Genomic DNA, 19,195 nt, shown 5'->3' on the forward strand with positions numbered 1-19,195 from the left:
AAATTTTTTTTTTTTTTTTTTTTTTTTTTTTGAGACGGAGTCTGGCTCTGTCGCCCAGGCTGGAGTGCAGTGGCCGGATCTCAGCTCACTGCAAGCTCCGCCTCCCGGGTTCACGCCGTTCTCCTGCCTCAGCCTCCCGAGTAGCTGGGACTACAGGCGCCCGCCACCACGCCCGGCTAATTTTTTTGTATTTTTTAGTAGAGACGGGGTTTCACCGTGTTAGCCAGGATGGTCTCGATCTCCTGACCTCGTGATCCGCCCGTCTCGGCCTCCCAAAGTGCTGGGATTACAGGCTTGAGCCACCGCGCCCGGCCAAAAAAAATTTTTTTTTTAAATATTGGCTGGGTTCAGTGGCTCATTCCTGCAATCCCAGAACTTTGGGGGGACAAGGTAGGAGTATTGCTTGAGGTCAGGAGTTCGAGAACAGCCTGGGCAACATAGCAAGACCCCCATCTCGCTCTAAAAAATTTTTTAATGAAAAAAACTTTAAAATACAGTTTGACATATATCCTCCCAGACATGTAAAAATTAAAAATATTTGAGCTTTCTAGAGATTTCTATTAGAAGGCCATTGGAGATGTAATTGATACGGATAAGAGCAAGAAGTCTATAATGCAGTGCTTAAGGGTATAGTCCAAAATTGAACAGGTTTTGTTTGAATCCTTGCTTATCTACTTTTTTTTTTTTTTTTTTTTTTGAGGCGGAGTCTGGCTCTGTCGCCCAGGCTGGAGTGTAGTGGCCGGATCTCAGCTCACTGCAAGCCCCGCCTCCTGGGTTCACGCCATTCTCCTGCCTCAGCCTCCCAAGTAGCTGGCACTACAGGCGCCCGCCACGTCGCCCGGCTAGTTTTTTTGTATTTTTTAGTAGAGACGGGGTTTCACCGTGTTAGCCAGGATGGTGTCAATCTCCTGACCTCGTGATCCGCCCGTCTCGGCCTCCCAAAGTGCTGGGATTACAGGCTTGAGCCACCGCGCCCGGCCCGCTTATCTACTTTTTAGCCATGAGACTTGTGGTGGGATAGTTTTCTTCTCTATACCTTGATTTCCTCGCGTGTGAAATGGAGACAATAAAGGTACCTATCTCAGAGGATTCTTGTGAGGATTAAAGGAGATATTCTGTGTAAAGTTAGAGTAATGGCTGGTACACTCTAAGTGTTCAATAAATGTTAGAGAACACACAGGAGATACAGAGGCAGTGTGTTTTAATGGAAAAAGCTGACTTTGTTTTTTTGTTTGTTTGTTTTGAGACCGAGCCTTACTCTGTTGCCCAGGCTGGAGGGTAGTGTTATGATCGCAGCTCACTGCAACCTCCACCTCCTAGGTTCAAGCAATTCTCATGCCTCAGCTTCCCAGGTAGCTGGGAGTACAGCCATGAGTCACTATGCCATGCCAAGCTATTTTTTTTTTTTTTTTGAGACAAAGTCTCCCTCTGTTGCCAGGCTGGAGTGCAGTGGCATGATCTCGGCTCACTGCAACCCAACCTCCGCCTCCTGGGTTCAAGCGATTCCCCTGCCTCAGCCTCCCGAACAGCTGGGATTACAGGTACGCACCACCATGCCCAGCTAATTTTTTTTTTTTTTTGTACTCTTAGGAGAGACGGGGTTTCACCATGTTGACCAGGATGGTCTTGATCTCTTGCATCCACCTCAGCCTCCCAAAGTGCTAGGATTACAGGCATAAGCCACCATGCCCAGCCAGGAAAAAACTGACTTTGAACTTGGCTCTACCACTTACTAGTTGTGTGAGTTTGGACAAATGCTTAACTTTTTTGATCCTCAGTATCTTTATTTGGATTGTTGTAAAGGATTGGAAATAACATGTGTAAAGTACCTGACACAAATTAAGCACTCAATTAAAAGTTGCTATTATACTTAATTGTGGACATATAGGTTTAATATGGGTGAGTGCTGTTGGGTTGAGCTAAGGATGTGGGATAAAATGATTTAAGGATGAACTACTGAATCAGCTATACTCTGAAAAATCTGAAATTTGGCATACAAGAAATAACATGAGAATCACAAGAACAGATTTTGAGTCCTGGTTCCATCATATACTGGTTTAGAAACTTTGAGTAAGTCCCTTAAACTTTTCATCATTTTCTTCATATACAAAATGGACATAAGCACAACTGCCCTGCTTCCTGTGCGTTTTTTTTTAAAGATATAATTTACAAATCATGAAAATTCACCTTTTGAAAGTATACAATTTAGTGGTTTTTAGTATATTTGCCTCTATCTAGTTCCAGAACTACTATTTTTTGTCTGTTTGTTTTTGTTTTAAGAGTCTAAGTTTCAGGCCGGGCACGGTGGCTCAAGCCTGTAATCCCAGCACTTTGGGAGGCCGAGGAGGGCGGATCACAAGGTCAGGAGATCGAGACCATCCTGGCTAACATGGTGAAACCCCATCTCTACTAAAAAATACAAAAACTAGCCGGGCGAGGTGGCGGGCGCCTGTAGTCCCAGCTACTCAGGAGGCTGAGGCAGGAGAATTGCATAAACCCGGGAGGCGGAGCTTGCAGTGAGCTGAGATCCGGCCACTGTACTCCAGCCTGGGCAACAGAGCAAGACTCCGTCTCCAAAAAAAAAAAACAAAACAAAACAAAAAAGAGTCTAAGTCTCACTATTTTGCACAGGCTGACCTTTAACCCCTGGTCTCAAGCCATCCTCCCAACTCAGCCTCCCAAGTAGCTGGGACTCTAGGATCATGCAACCATGCCTGGCTTAATTCCAGAATGTTTTAATTATTCCAGAAATAAATCTCACACTAATTAGCTCTCACTCCCTATTCCTACCATTCCTGAGCCCCTGGAAACCACTAAGCTAGTCTCTGTCTCTGTGGGTTTTCTTCTGTTCTGGATCTTTCATATTAATTGAATCATATATGAGTGCCCCATTGTATCTGTCTTTTTTCACATAATATTTTCAAGGTTCATCCATATTGTAGCATGTCAGTACCTTATTCTTTTTTGTGATTAAATAATATTCCACTCCATATATATGCCACATCTATTGATGAATGGATTTGTTTGGATTGTCTCCACTTTCTGGCTACTATGAATAATGCTGCTATGAACATTAGGGTACACATTTTTGTGTTAACATATATTCAGTTCTCCTGGATATGTACCTATGAATAGAATTGCTTAGTCATATGGCAATTTTGTTTAACTTTTTGAGGAACTGCCAAACTCTTTTCTAACGTGGCTGCGCTATTTTACATTCATCCTCACCAACAATTATTATGATAGCCATCCTAGTGGGTGTGAAGTGGTATCTCACCATGGGTCTGATTTCCATTTCCCTAAGGATATTCAACATTTCTTAATGTGCGTATTAGCCATTTATATATCTTCTTTGGACACATATCTATTCAGATCTTTTGCTCATTTTAATTTTTTGTTTTCTACTCTCTCCATTTTGCAGATGAAGCCCATTTTTAGACAGGAATACTGTATTTGTCTTTTTATTGCTGTGTTGTAAGAGTTATTAGGCTGGGCGCAGGGGCTCACGCCTGTAATCCCAGCACTTTGGGAGGCTGAGGCGGGTGGATCACTTGGAGTCAGGAGTTCGAGACCAGCCTGGCCGACGTGGCGAAACCCCTTCTCAACTAAAACTATAAAAAACAGCCGAACGTGGTGGCCCGTGCCTGTAATTCCAGCTACTCGGGAGGCTGAGGCAGAAGAATCCCTTGAATCTGGGAAGCGGAGGTTGCAGTGAGCCGACATCGCCCTATTGCATTCCAGCCTGGGCGACAGAGTGAGACTCCATCTCAAAAAAAAAAAAATTTATTTATATATTCCGGATACTAGTCCTTTATGCACACGGGTTATCTTGTATATTAAATAATAGTGGCTGTGCCAGCGGCTTAATAAACTGTAAGATGTGACGCAAAATAAATGAAGGCGATGAAAGTGAAAGGGCAGAGATATAAGGTTCCACAGTTGGGGGGTGAACGCTCCCTACACCGCCTGGGCACAGTTTAACCCGAGCGGGGTACCCTCAATTTCCCCAGCCCGCAGGCCCCGCCCTGCCCTGCCCTTTGACCTGCGCCGCTTCCGGTTGAAGACGTGGCTCGGGGCCGCCATCTTGGCAAGAGGCGAAGCGGCAGCGGCTCCTGTCAAGCGGGCAGCAGATCGAGAGCGGCCCGTGCTCCCCTTCCCCAGACCCTCCCCCTATCCCCAGTGGAGCCGGAGAGCGGGCGCGCCCCACCACCGCCCTCACCATGGTAAGATCCGAGCCAGGACCCGAACTCCTGGGGTCCGAGCCTCACCGTCTCTCCTTGTCGGCGGGCCTGGGGCCGGGGCCGGAGGAGCCCCGCCCTGAGGGTCTAGGGCCGGGTGCTTTGCTCGGGACTCGGGGAGCAATGTGGCCTCCCGTGCCCGGTCTCCTGGAGATCCGACGGAGCTGACTTCAGTCCATCTGTCGTCGTGCCCGCTTCCCCACCACCCCCAACCAGCTGGACTCCCTCGTCTGCTGGGACCTGCCCCTGAGACGGCCCGGCGTTTTTGCTCTGCGAGAACTTCGTGGTGGTGGTGCGGGTCCCAGGCTGCGGACCTCGGAACTGATGCTGTCCTGCCGGTTCCCTGGCGCTTAGGCTCAGCAAGCTGGGCCTGTCTCCGGAGGTTCTGGTCCTTCTTGTTAACCAGCTTGTCTCCCACCCCCGGTATTTGCTAGGCCGTTGATAACTCGAAATGCAAATCCACTGGTGTCCAGAAATTTTTCTTTTGTTTGTTCAGAAGGGAGAAATGGAGATACAGAGCGGAAAGGAGTAACTTCTAACATTAATTTATAGGACCCAAGTGTCCCTGAAACCTTCCACTACTTCCGTAGAACTCACTTGTGTCCATTTGTTAGTGTAACTCAGGGTACATACACTGTGTAGACCACTGGGAAAATGTGAGCAAGTTCTAGAGAACACAGGGTTTGCCTTCAAGCAACTTATTGTTCAGGTGAAGTAAAATGTGTATGTGGCATGTCGTAGTCAGATGTCTCACAGGAGGAGGAATAAGAGGGGTGAGTTATCCTCTGAGACCAGTTACTTGCCTTCACATGGGTTATCTTTGTATACTCATCTGTTACAAGGATGAGAAAGGTAATGTGGTTGAGGATGGAGGAAATCAGAACTGCTGACATCACTCAATCTTTATCGCTGTGATTTGTAGATATTCATAAAGTAGTAGACATTCTTTGGTTGCAAAAAAGCTAGTAATTTATTTTTCAGTGCACCTTACGTCCTTTAATCTTTTGAAGGATGTTCTGTTCTGTTCTTTTTTATTCTTTTGTCAATAGATAACTTGATTTAAAACATCGTCCAGTGTACCTGAGAGATGACAGAATGTAATTTGGTGCCAATCCTAATCAGTTCTATTGACAACCCTTTAGATAAGAACTTGGTTAGTGGGGGGAACTCATGCTGAGCTTTAAGCCACTGAACAGCTTTTCTCAGCCTCAGGTATATAAATTGCATCAAACAGGTTTGCCTCCTAAAATTTTTGTGTTGGACGTAAAATTTATAGAAACTTGTATTTTCAGTTTCTCCAGGAGGTTCTGTATTTGGTTAGTGATTTTGAAATTAGTTCCTGTTTACACCCTGGAATTAATAGTGTATTTTAGAGCTTTTTTTAAATTTTTTTGAGACGGAGTCTTGCTCAGTCGCCCAGGCTGGAGTGCGGTGGCGCGATCTCGGCTCACTGCAAACTCCGTGGCGCTTGCCATTACGCCCGGCTAGTTTTTTGTATTTTTAGTAGAGACGGGGTTTCACCGTGTTAGCCAGGATGGTCTCGATCTCCTGACCCGTGATCCGCCTGTCTCGGCCTCCCAAAGTGCTGGGATTACAGGCGTGAGCCACTGCGCCCGGCCGAGCATATTTTTATTTTAATGGTAAAGTTAAGGTCTTGTATTATATAAACCAGATATAGATAATCTTTATAAAAATCTTATTTGTTAAAAGGTTATTGGAACTTAGTATTTTTAATTCATTGATAACTGAGGGATGGTAAAGCCCTACATGATGTATATAAAATGTAACTTTTGCATGCTATTTTGACTTGTGTACGTACACATAGAGTTGTGTCACATATTTCTGAATTATTTGGAACTTAGCATGATCCAGATACCCACAGATTTGTGTACTCTGGAGAACAATTTATCTCAGTACGTTCTGCTCTGTAGAGTCTTAAGACATTGGTGTTATTTCTGTGTAATGTTTTTGGGTCCTGTTCCTTTACAAACATATCCCTGGACAGTAGAAATGTCCAGATAGGGTGAAATATTGATCTGAAAGTTGTATCAAAACTTCTAGCAATGGCCGGGCGCGGTGGCTCAAGCCTGTAATCCCAGCACTTTGGGAGGCCGAGGCGGGCGGATCACAAGGTCAGGAGATCGAGACCATCCTGGCTAACACGGTGAAACCCCGTCTCTACTAAAAAATACAAAAAACTAGCCGGGCGAGGTGGCGGGCGCCTGTAGTCCCAGCTACTCGGGAGGCTGAGGCAGGAGAATGGCGTGAACCCAGGAGGCGGAGCTTGCAGTGAGCTGAGATCTGGCCAGTGCACTCCAGCTTGGGTGACAGAGCGAGACTCCGTCTCAAAAAAAAAAAACTTCTAGCAATTTATTTTAGCTCAGCATTTCATTATGAAATTTTCAAACATCTGGAAAAATTGAAAGAACTTTGTAGTGAATACCCATATAAACACCAACTAGATTCTGTAACTAACATTTCACTATATTTTATCATACATCTAACCATCCATCCATCCCTGTCTCCATTTAAAAAAATATACATTTCAAAGTAAGTTGCAGATATCACATAAACATTGATTTTTTAAAAATAAATTCCTTTTGGCTTTAGTTATTGAAGTGCAGAATGTCCTAGACTGCAAAGTTCCAATAGATAAATAAGTGAACAAATGCAAAAACAAATGCCTTCTCATGACTTCATCATAAAGTAAAGTACAAAGAAAGGCATCGTTTGATTTACTTATTTTTTTAAGAGACAGGGTCTCACTATGTTGCCCAGGCTGGAGGGCAGTGGCTATTCACAGGCACTATCACAGTGCACTATGGCCTGAAACTCCTAGCCTCAAGCGATCCTCCCACCTCCATCTCCCGAGTAGCTGGGACTGTAGACATGCGGGCCTTGGTTTGATCTTTTTCTTGTATTCTGCAAATTAATGAGAACATGTTCTGACTTTTTTTCTTGTTTGTTTGGTTTTCGAGACCGAGTCTCACTCTGTCTCCAGGCTGGAGTGCAGCGGCACAATCTCGGCTCACTGCAACCTCCACCTTCCACGTTCAAGCTATCCTCCTGCCTCAGCCTCCTGAGTAGCTGGGACTACAGGCGCATGCTACCATGCCCAGCTAATTTTTTGTATTTTTAGTAGAGACAGAGTTTCACCATGTTGGCCAGGATGGGCTCTATCTCTTGACCTTATGATCTGCTCTCGGCCTCCCAAGGTGTTGGGATTACAGGCGTAAACCACTGTGCCCAGCCCCTTTTTTTCATATATGATACAGCAGCAGCACAGCTATTGTATTCTTTTTTTTTTTTTGAGACGGAATCTTACTCTGTCACCCAGGCTGGAGTGCAGTGGCGCAATCTTGGGTCCCTTCAATCTCTGTCCCCCAGTTTCAAGCTATTCTGCCTCAGCCTCCCAAGTAGCTGAGATTACAGGTATGTGCCACCACGCCCAGCTAATTTTTCTATTTTTAGTAGAAATGTGGTTTCACCATGTTGACCAGGCTGGTCTTGAACTCCTGACCTCAAGTGATCCTCCCACCTCAGCCTCCCAAAGTGTTGGAATTACAGATGTGAGCCACCATGCCCAGCACTGTATTCTTTATGTATCTTTTTAATTGTGTTTTGAGAGGACAGCAGAGAATGAAAATGATTCTCTTGAGTTTCCATTGATTTGCCGTCTATTTATGTCTTCATATAGAAGTTCACTGCAGGAACTGATAATGGGGGTGTGTGTGTGTGTGTTTTAATTCTCTACAAGCTTTTGTTTTAGAACAGAAATGTGATGGATTTAAAACCCTCACTGAGTGAATTACTTTTCAACTTTTAGGTTTTGTATGTGGTCTACATTTTATTGTAATCTTCTTTCTGATTTTATATATAATAGCTTCACGTAAATAGGAAAGACAGAACAGTCCTCCCTGACAATTATAGTAACTAGCCTTAATATGGCCATGAATCGTGTGTGTGTGTATAAAATATTGCAGTGAATTACAAAGGAGAAGGTGACTATAATTCTGGAAGTAAGGAAACCTGAAGCATTTAGAGGTTCAAGAAAGAACCTGACTTTTTTTGAGAGAGTTGTGCATATTTATGCTGAATTATTATACCACCTGTTATTCTTGTACCTCTCTTGCACACACAATTTGTTATGGTTAGACAGTTTGCCTTCTTGCAGCCTAATATTACCATAAAATATTGTTCCAAAGTGGTTAGAACTGGAGCAGTGGGTATAAAATGGAAGTTTGTACGTTTTCTGTCACTGTAGTTTTTTTTTTTTTTTTTCTGTTACTGTAGTTTTCAAATGCTTAGACTTATAGAACTTTAAAGACACAGCACTTTGGATTTCATATAAACTAACCTCCTACTTTAGGGATATTTCAATAATCAATTAAGTGACTTCTCCAAGGTCACATAATTAGTGGCAAAGGCAGAACAGAAACCTAATTCTCCAGGTTTCTTAACTTGAGGCACTTAACAATTCATGTAGTTAAGTCTGTGTAGCAGAGAGTTGTTATTTAGTCCAAAGATAGTGTACTCAAACCATGTAAGAATTATTAAAAGTTGTTTGGCAAAGCTTAACTTAATGGGAGAATTTTTTTTTTTTTTTTTGAGACGGAGTCTCGCTCTATGGCCCAGGCTGGAGTGCAGTGGCCGGATCTCAGCTCACTGCAAGCTCCGCCTCCCGGGTTTACGCCATTCTCCTGCCTCAGCCTCCCGAGTAGCTGGGACTACAGGCGCCCGCCACCTCGCCCGGCTAGTTTTTGTATTTTTTAGTAGAGACGGGGTTTCACGGTGTTAGCCAGGATGGTCTCGATCTCCTGACCTCGTGATCCACCCGTCTCGGCCTCCCAAAGTGCTGGGATTACAGGCTTGAGCCACCGTGCCCGGCCTTTTTTTTTTTTTTTAAGCAGTCCTGGAGAGATCATCTAACTTATGGGCCCTCAGTTTTCACATCTGTAAGACAATCAAGTGCTCTTGCAAGTTCCTTTTAGATCTGGAATTTTTTTTCCAAAAATGTTAAAAAAACAAAAACTTTGTAATCATGTTTATTAATTCTTCCTTGGAGAAAATCAGATCAAATTTCAATAGGTAAAATTGTTAACTTACCTTTTAGTATATGCTATATTTTAATAATTGTTAAACCAGTAAACATTGATGTGAAGAGGTTTATTATTTCAAGAACTTTAAGAAGACAGATGTTAATTTAGGATAGGATAAATTTATCTTGTTTAGAGGTGACTATACGTTCTAGCCGTGTTAGTAGCTGTAACAGAGAGACCTGTGTCAGCTGCCTGGAACCTGTGATTTGTAGTGTCCTGGATGTTTTGATATTTATGCTATACTTAGTATGGGGAACTTTGGTCCTACTTTGGAAGCCTTGTTTTGCTTGTATCTGGATAATGGAATGACTCAAAGAGAAACATATGATTTTACCCTACTGCTTTCTTCATCTTGACATATGAAATCCTGGAATTCTGGCCAGGCGTGGTGGCTCATGCCTGTAATCCCAGCACTTTGAGAGGCTGAGGCAGGTGGATCACTTGAGGTTGGGAGTTTGAGACCAGCCTGGGCAACATGGCAAAACCCTGTCTCTACAGAAAAATACAAAAAATTAGCCAGGTGTGGTGGCATGTGCCTGTAGTCCCAGATACCTGGGAGGTGAAGTGGGAGAATCACCTGAGCCCAGAATGTTGAGGCTGCACTGAGCTGAGATCACACCACTGCACTACAGCCTGGGCAATAGAGCAAGACTCTGTCTCAAAACAAATCCTGGAGCAAGACACTCTCTCAAAACAAATCCTGGAGCAAGACTCTGTCTCAAAACAATCCTGGAATTCATTAAAGCATGATTTAAATACTGTTTCTTTTTTTTTTTTTTTTTTTTTGAGGCAGAGTCCCACTTTGTAGCCCAGGCTGGAGTAAAGTGGTGTGATCTCGGCTTACTGCAACTTCCGCCTCCCAGGTTCAAGCAGTCCTCCCACCTCACTCTCCCCAATAGCTGGGACTACAGGCGTGCACCACCACACTCGGCTAATTTTTTGTATTTTGTGGTAGAGACAGGGTTTTACCTTTTTGACCAGGCTGGTCTTGAACTCCTGACCTCAGGTAATCCGCCTGCCCTGGCTCCCAAAGTGCAGAGATTAAGGCATGAGCCACTGCTCCCTGCCTAAATGCTATTTCTTCTATCAAGTCATCCCTGACCTTACCAGCTGGAAGTAATCTCTTCCTCTGAATTTCCACGCACTTTATCAGTGACTCTCTTATGTTACTTAACACATTCTGCCGCACATTACAGTGATTTGCGTTTGTGTCTTATCCCTATTAAGCTTCTTGTAGGCAGAATGCTAGTCTGTGTCATCTTAATTCTCAGAAAGCATGTTGTATGCATAGTAGGTGTTCAATAAATAATTACTCAGTTAATTCTTATAACATCACAAAAATGGAGATTACCAGTACCTATAATTAGTTTTTGAATGTGCTCATCAGTAAAGTGGATGGGCCGGGTGCAGTGGCCCACTCCTGTAATCCCAACACTTTGGAGGCCAAGGCGCGCAGATGACTTGAGGCCAGGAGTTGGAGACCAGCCTGGCCAACATGATGAAACCCTGTCTCTATTAAAAATAGAAAAATTAGCCAGGCTTGGTGGTGCTGGCCCGCACCTGTAATCCCAGCTGCTCGGGAGGCTGAGGCATGAGAATTTCTTGAACCCAGGAGGCAGAGCTTGCAGTGAGCCGAGATGGCACCACTACACTCCAGCCTGGACTACAGAGTGAGACACTCTCTCAAAAAATAAATAAAGTGGATAGTAACACACCTTTTTGTTCCTTTTGCCCTTTCAAGTTGCTTTTGATGTTTTTACCTAAATTTTACCTGTATGGTATAGAGGTGTTTTTAACTCTAGTTGGAAACCTAAGAACTACCCTTGAGCCTGTAAACATTGTTTCTAACAGTTTTATTATTAGATATGGGGTTTCTATTAAATGCAGCATGTTTATATAGGTCTGAAGTTTTGGTCTGAGCTGTCCTTTCTTTAGATGTGCATTTGATTTGTCTTATTCCTTCAGAACCTCATAAAATTCTAACATAGAGGACCATAACTTCCTAGAGCTATGATTCTCAAACTTTTAGGGATAGGAGGCCCTACAGGGATTACATTTGCAATATGCTCCCATTTATTAATAATATCTCTCATTGCATGAGGGGATTTTCTGTGGGCCATTTGAGAATAACTTCTCTAGAGGATCAATGCATTCCCTGAAACTATATGTAAAATTTTGGGGGGAGAATCAGTATTCATTATTTGAATATCAAAATATTGACAAAAGCAAAAATCCATTACCTTGGCCGGATGCTATGGCTCACACTTATAGTCCCAGCACTTTGGAAGGCTGAGGTGTGCAGATCATTTTAGCCCAGGAGTTTGAGAGCATCCTGGGCGACATGGTAAAACCCCGTCTCCTTTTTTTTTTTTTTTTTAAATAAAAAAAGAAAAATCCATCACTTTGAAGTGACATAATTTTTTTCATGAGATGCATGTTTGTTATTACTAATGGTGCTGTTTTACATCATGAATATATGTGCTACAAGTTGTATAGCACTTTTGAAGTACAGTTTCATTATAGTCATTTGGCCCTCATAATAGCTTATAAGGTCATTAGATAATGCTGCATTTTATAGGAAAAGAAAGGAGGTTAAGAGAGGTTGAGTAACTGAAGGTCAGACAGGTGGTAAATAGAAGAACAAAACTAGAATATAGATTTTCTCACTCCCATTTAGTTTTTCCGATATATCAGCTTGGTTCTTTGCAAATTTGGGACACTAATTCTAACTCAGTCTTTGGGAAAAGGAGAAACCAATGTGAAATGATCCCAAATATAAGAGAATTCCCCACTTTTCTGATGAGACTATTAAGAAGAAAAGCTTTGGCCGGGCGCGGTGGCTCAAGCCTGTAATCCCAGCACTTTGGGAGGCCCAGACGGGCGGATCACGAGGTCAGGAGATCGAGACCATCCTGGCTAACACGGTGAAACCCCGTCTCTACTAAAAAATACAGAAAACTGGCCGGGCGCGGTGGCTCAAGCCTGTAATCCCAGCACTTTGGGAGGCCGAGACGGGCAGATCACAAGGTCAGGAGATCGAGACCATCCTGGCTAACATGGTGAAACCCTGTCTCTACTAAAAAATACAAAAAACTAGCCGGGCGAGGTGGCGGCCGCCTGTAGTCCCAGCTACTCGGGAGGCTGAGGCAGGAGAATGGCCTAAAAAACCCGGGGGCGGAGCTTGCAGTGAGCTGAGATCCGGCCACTGCAGTCCAGCCTGGGTGACAGAGCGAGACTCCGTCTCAAAAAAAAAAAAAAAACAAAAACAGAAAACTAGCCGGGCGAGGTGGCGGGCGCCTGTAGTCCCAGCTACTCGGGGGGCTAAGGCAGGAGAATGGCGTAAACCTGGGAGACGGAGCTTGCAGTGAGCTGAGATCCGGCCACTGCACTCCAGCCTGGGCGACAGAGCGAAACTCCGTCTCAAAAAAAAAAAAAAAAGAAGAAAAGCTTTTTGCCAATTATGTAAACTTTTAAGAATGTAACAAAAATAGAAAAATAGTCTGGGCGCGGTGGCTCACACCTGTAATCTCAGCACTTTCGGAGGCCGAGCTGGGTGGATCCCCTGAGGTCGGGCATTCCAGACCAGCTTGGCCAACCAATATGGTGAAACCCCATCACTACTAGAAATACAAAAAGAAATTAGCTGGGCATGGTGGTGGCGCCTGTAATCCCAGCCACTCGGGAGGCTGAGGCAGGAGAATCACTTGAACCCAGGAGGCGGAAGTTGCAGTGAGCCAAGATCTTGCCATTGTACTCCAGCCTGGGCAACAAGAGCGAAACTCTTTTAAAAAAGAAAAAAAACAAAAAACAAAACAAAACAAAAATACTCTCTTCGGTCCCTGCCTCTAAGATGACAAAGAAAAGAAGGAACAACGGTCATGCCAAAAAGGGCCACGGCCACATGCAGCCTATTCGCTGCACTAACTGTGCTCGATGTGTGCCCAAGGATAAGGCCATTAAGAAATTCGTCATTCAAGGCCGGGCGTGGTGGCTCAAGCCTGTAATCCCAGCACTTTGGGAGGCCGAGGCGGGCGGATCACGAGGTCAGGAGATCGAGACCATCCTGGCTAACACGGTGAAACCCCGTCTCTACTAAAAATACAAAAACTAGCCGGGCGAGGTGGCGGGCGCCTGTAGTCCCAGCTACTCGGGAGGCTGAGGCAGGAGAATGGCGTAAAGCCAGGAGGCGGAGCTTGCAGTGAGCTGAGATCTGGCCACTGCACTCCAGTCCGGGCGACAGAGCGAGACTCCGCCTCAAAAAAAAAAAAAAAAAAAAGAAATTCGTCATTCAAAACATAGTCCCACAGCAGTCAGGGACATTTCTGAAGCGAGCATCTTCGATGCCTATGTGCTTCCCAAGCTGTATGTGAAGCTACATTACTGTGTGAGTTGTGCAATTCACAGCAAAGTAGTCAGGAATCAATCTCGTGAAGCCCACAAGGACCAAACACCCCCTCCCCAATTTAGAACTACAGATTGCTGCCCCACGTCCCCCACCAAAGCCTATGTAAGGAGCTGAGTCCTTAAAGACTGAAGACAGACTATTCTCTGGAGAAAAATAAAATGGAAATTGTACTTAAAAAAATATCAAAAATAGTCCAATATGTTCTTAAAATGGTTAACAATTTGCATATATGTTTTAAATTACATAAATCTTAATTTAGAAATAATTTTTTCCATTTTTATATTCATAAAGCAATTTTGTCTAGATTCTTTTTTTTTTTTTTTTGAGGCGGAGTCTCGCTCTGTCGCCCAGGCTGGAGTGCAGTGGCTGGTTCTCAGCTCACTGCAAGCTCCGCCTCCCGGGTTTACGCCATTCTCCTGCCTCAGCCTCCCCAGTAGCTGGGACTACAGGCGCCCGCCACGTCGCCCGGCTAGTTTTTGTATTTTTAGTAGAGACGGGGTTTCACCGTGTTAGCCAGGATGGTCTCGATCTCCTGACCTCGTGATCCGCCTGTCTCGGCCTCCCAAAGTGCTGGGATTACAGGCTTGAGCCACCGCGCCCGGCCTTGTCTACATTCTTTATGAACATCATATCATCACTCGGGCCACTTTTTGAATCATCAGTTTGCTCTTTAGCAGTTTTGAATCCATGTGTGATATATTGGCAGTTTGGGAAATTTTATCCCAAGTCATAAAAACCCATTTATAGGCCGGGTGCGGTGGCTCAAGCCTGTAATCCCAGCACTTTGGAGGCCGAGACGGGCGGATCACGAGGTCAGGAGATCGAGACCATCCTGGCTAACACGGTGAAACCCCATCTCTACTAAAAATACAAAAAAACTAGCCGGGCGAAGTGGCGGGCGCCTGTAGTCCCAGCTACTCGGGAGGCTGAGGCAGGAGAATGGTGTAAACCCGGGAGGCGGAGCTTGCAGTGAGCTGAGATCCGGCCACTGCACTCCAGTCCGGGCGACAGAGCGAGACTCCGCCTCAAAAAAAAAAAACAAAAAACATTTATATAATATTAGGACAGTTGCTTTTAAAAGGAATATTTATAACTGATATTCAACACATGAAATTGTGAGTTCTGGCTAGGCGTGGTGACTCATGCTTGTAATTCCAGCACTTCGGGAGGCCAGGGTCGGCTGATCACTTGAGTCCAGGAGTTCAAGACCATCCTGGGCAACATGGTGAAACCCCCACCTCTACTGAAAATACAAAAATTTGCCAGGCATAGTGGCACCTGCCCATAGTCCCAGCTCCTTTCAAGGGGCTAAGGCAGGAGGATTGTTCAAGCCCAGAAGTTGAGGCTACGTGAGCCACGATCGCACCATTGCAGTCCAGCCTGAGTGACAAAGTGAGACCCTGTCTCCAAAAAAAAAAAAAGACATTGTAAATTCCGATCCTCAGGATAATTACTAAATCCAGTGACCTTTCGTTAGTACCACATGCAAAACTAGCATAGTTTGAGGATAAGGTGTATCCCAGACAACTCTTTTAGTTCAATATAGTCATTGAGGGAGCACCTTTAATATGAGAGACTGTGGAAGGATTCAAAACTACACAACTCTTTTTTAAAAATATATAAGTATTCCTTCCATAAAAATACATTAATATAATAGCATATTTTCACACCTAAAAAATGAGCAGTAATTTTTTAGTATTATCAACTATTCAATCACTGTTCAAATTTGATTTGTACATTGTGATGGACTGACATGTCTAAGTCTCTTTTAACGTGTGTTTGTATTTTTAGTAGGGATGGGGTTTCTCCATGTTGGTCAGGCTGGTCTCGAACTCCCGACCATAGGTGATCCACCCGCCTCTGCCTCCCAAAGTGCTGGGATTATAGGTGTGAGCCACTGTGCATGGCCCAAGACTACTTTTTAAAAACTGTTTAGGGCCTGTGCCCTAAAAAGAGCATGAGCACATTGGCTTATGCCTGTAATCCCAGCACTTTGGGAGGCCGAAGCGGGTGGATCACTTTGACCTTAGGTGATCGAACTTAGGAGTTCTAGACCAGCCTGGCCAATATGGTGAAAACCTGTCTCTACTAAAAATACAAAAAAAGGCCGGGCGTGGTGGCTCGCGTCTGTAGTCCCAGCATTTTGGGAGGCCAAGGCGGATGGATTACTGGAGGTCAGGAGTTCAAGACCAGCTTGGCCAACACAGTGAAACCCCATCTCTACTAAAAATACAAAATTAACTGGGTATGGTAGCATGCACCTGTAATCCCAGCTACTTGGGAGGCTGAGGCAGGAGAATTCCTTGAATCTGGGAGGTGGAGGTTGCTGTGAGCTACGATCACGCCATTGCACTCCAGCCTGGGCAAAAAGAGTGAAACTCCATCTTAAAAGGAAGTTAAAATAAAAAAAAAAAATTAGCTGGGTGTAGTGTTAGGCACCTGTAGTTCCAGCTATTTGGGACCACTTGCTGTTGAGAAATAAGCATGATTGTGATTGTCTCCCACATACCCTAATTACCTATTTTTAGTGGATAAGGATGTTATGTTCTCCTATAATACAAAACTATTGATGTATTGAAACTATAAGAATATTAGGCTGGGCACGGTGGCTCAAGCCTGTAATCCCAGCACTTTGGGAGGCCGAGGCAGGCGGATTACCCGAGGTCAGGAGATCGAGACTATCCTGGCTAACACGGTGAAACCCCGTCTCTACTAAAAAATACAAAAAACTAGCTGGGCGATGTGGCGAGCGCCTGTAGTCCCAGCTACTCGGGAGGCTGAGGCAGGAGAATGGCGTAAACCCAGGAGGCGGAGCTTGCAGTGAGCTGAGATCCGGCCACTGCACTCCAGCCTGGGTGACAGAGCGAGACTCCGTCTAGCCGGGCGAGGTGGCGGGCACCTGTAGTCCCAGCTACTTGGGAGGCTGAGGCAGGAGAATGGCGTAAACCCGGGAGGCGGAGCTTGCAGTGAGCTGAGATCTGACCACTGCACTCCAGCCTGGGCGACAGAGCGAGATTCCGTCTCAAAAAAAAAAAAAGAAAGAAACTATAAGAATATTTATTTAAATTGGCTAACTTGTTTTTCTTCAAGCTACTCATCTGTAGAGCTTTCTATAAAGCTGAGAAGCCTGACCAGTAGGATTTTGATATTTCAGAGGTTATATCCTAGCATTGAGGCTTCCTAAATGTTTTAATAGTGTTTGTTACTTGTGCTTGTGAATGAGCTCTTGGGTTCCTGCACTGAGGAGACTGGACTTAATTTTCTTACTCCCCTGCTCATGGCATTTGAGGTCTCCGCTTCTTCCTTTGGTGCTTAATTTGTTTTGTTTAGTGAAATGCCAGATGCTAAAATAGGGGGCTATTAGGTCTTGATCATTGCCTAGTATCAAAACCTATGTGAAACATTGAGCCATTTAGATTTTTATTTTGCAGATTGTTTGGATGTCCGGGAGTAAGACAGTGTGAATGGGAAAGTTAGTCAAGGAGCAGAAGATAAATTTAGACTCGGTAGCTTGGTTTCATATTCTAGATAAAAATAATAAATGTAAGGGGCTTCTTATGTCTTTAATATTTTTAATCTGCCTGATCACACTTCAGCGTGGGCTTGGAAATATCTTGTTCTTTTTAGAAAAAGTTTTAATCTCTTCTTTATGGGTTTGCCAAAGCAGAGAGCAACCCAATTCTGAGTCACAGGAGACTCATTAGTATATGTATGGTCTTGGAAAAAGGTCATTTCATTACACAGTTTTTCTATAGGTATGTTATTGAAAAACAGGAATAATGGCGTTAGTTTTGTCTACCTTAGCTTTGTCTTATGAATTACGTATTACAATGAAAAGAACAATGGCGTAAAAGTTTGAAACTCAGCATTCGTTTTTTTTTTTTTTTAAAGACAGAGTATTGCTGTGTTACCCAGGCTGGAGGGCAGTAGCTCGATCTCTGCCTCCCGGGTTCAAGTAATTCTCGTGCCTCAGCCTCCTGAGTAGCTGGGATTACAGGTGCATGCTACCATGCCTGGCTCATTTTTGTATTTTTAGTAGAGATGGGGTTTCGCCATGTTGGCCAGGCCTATAATCTCAGCACTTTGGGAGGCCAAGGCAGGAGGATTGCTTGAATCCAGGAGTTCAAGACCAGGGAAACCTAGCGAGACACTGGGAAACATAGCGAGACACTGTCTTTACTAAAAGCTTTTTAAAAATTAGTGAGGCTTGGTGGCACGCACTTGTAGTCCTAGCTACTCAGGATTTCTTGAACCCAGGAGTCTGAGGTTGCAGTGAGCTGTGATCTTGCCGGTGCACTCCGGCATGGGTGACAGAGTAAGACGGTCTTAAAAATAATACTACTACTAGTTCTGTCACTAAATAAATATGTCATTCTATGGAACATTTCCTGGGATATTGAGAAAACAGATGTGAAGAAATAATAGTACTTATTTATGCATATGTTCCTGGCAGGTGCTGTTGGCAGCAGCGGTCTGCACAAAAGCAGGAAAGGCTATTGTCTCTCGACAGTTTGTGGAAATGACCCGAACTCGGATTGAGGGCTTATTAGCAGCTTTTCCAAAGCTCATGAACACTGGAAAACAACATACGTTTGTTGAAACAGAGAGTGTAAGATATGTCTACCAGCCTATGGAGAAACTGTATATGGTACTGATCACTACCAAAAACAGCAACATTTTAGAAGATTTGGAGACTCTAAGGCTCTTCTCAAGAGTGGTAAGAGTACTACTATAATACTGGGTTCCACTTTTTGTTTTACATTTTGTGCAAAACTAGTTTTTCCTCCAAAGCAGCTGATGCTCACCAGTTTGCAGGCTCCTACTCCCCACCCCAGCGACTTACTGCTGCAGCTCCTTGTTTATTCAGCAGACATTTATTGGGTGTCCTCTTAGAATATAGGTGTCCCAAAAGAATATAGGAACTACTCTTTCATTTCCCAGTTCTTAAGCAGTTGTTCTAATCTGCCGTTCTAGTTCTGATACTTGTTTGGTTGTGCTTTTTAGATAATGTTTTTTAGGTAAGACTTACTGATCCAAACACACACACACACACACACACACCCCTTCTCTTTAAGACTTTATGCCAAAGTCTTGCTTAAAATGAAGACTAAGGCCGGGCGCGGTGGCTCACGCCTGTAATCCCAGCACTTTGGGAGGCCAAGGCAGGCGGATCACAAGGTCAGGAGATTGAGACCCTCCTGTCTAACACAGTGAAACCCCAGCTCTACTAAAAATACAAAAAAAAAAATAGCCAGGCATGGTGGCAGGCACCTGTAGTCCCAGCTACTCGGGAGGCTGAGGCAGGAGAATGGTATGAACCCAGGGGACGGAGGTTGCAGTGAGCCAAGATCATACCACTGCACTCCAGTCTGGGCAACAGAGCAAAACTCTGTCTCAAAAAAAAAAAAAAATGAAGACTAAGGCCAGGTGCGGTAGCATGTGTCTGTAGTCCA

General features: G+C 44.3%; 1 protein-coding gene across 3 annotated transcripts in view; it reads left to right on the forward strand.

The window, feature by feature from the left end:
- The first annotated feature begins 4,040 nt into the window (after nucleotides 1-4,040).
- The window catches only part of ARCN1 (archain 1), a 34,921-nt gene continuing 19,766 nt past the window's right edge, over nucleotides 4,041-19,195 (forward strand). For 2 of the 3 annotated variants that reach the window (XM_033207359.1, XM_033207361.1), the window contains exons 1-2: nucleotides 4,041-4,223; nucleotides 18,196-18,459. In XM_033207359.1, the coding sequence (XP_033063250.1) occupies nucleotides 4,221-4,223; nucleotides 18,196-18,459 (267 nt within the window). In that variant the 5' untranslated portion in view covers nucleotides 4,041-4,220. The remainder of the gene's footprint in view (nucleotides 4,224-18,195; nucleotides 18,460-19,195) is intronic. The other variant, XM_033207360.1, reaches the window with a different exon arrangement.

This window comes from Trachypithecus francoisi, unplaced genomic scaffold (genome assembly GCF_009764315.1).
Source record: "Trachypithecus francoisi isolate TF-2019V2 unplaced genomic scaffold, Tfra_2.0 Lachesis_group8, whole genome shotgun sequence".
NCBI lineage: Eukaryota > Metazoa > Chordata > Mammalia > Primates > Cercopithecidae > Trachypithecus > Trachypithecus francoisi.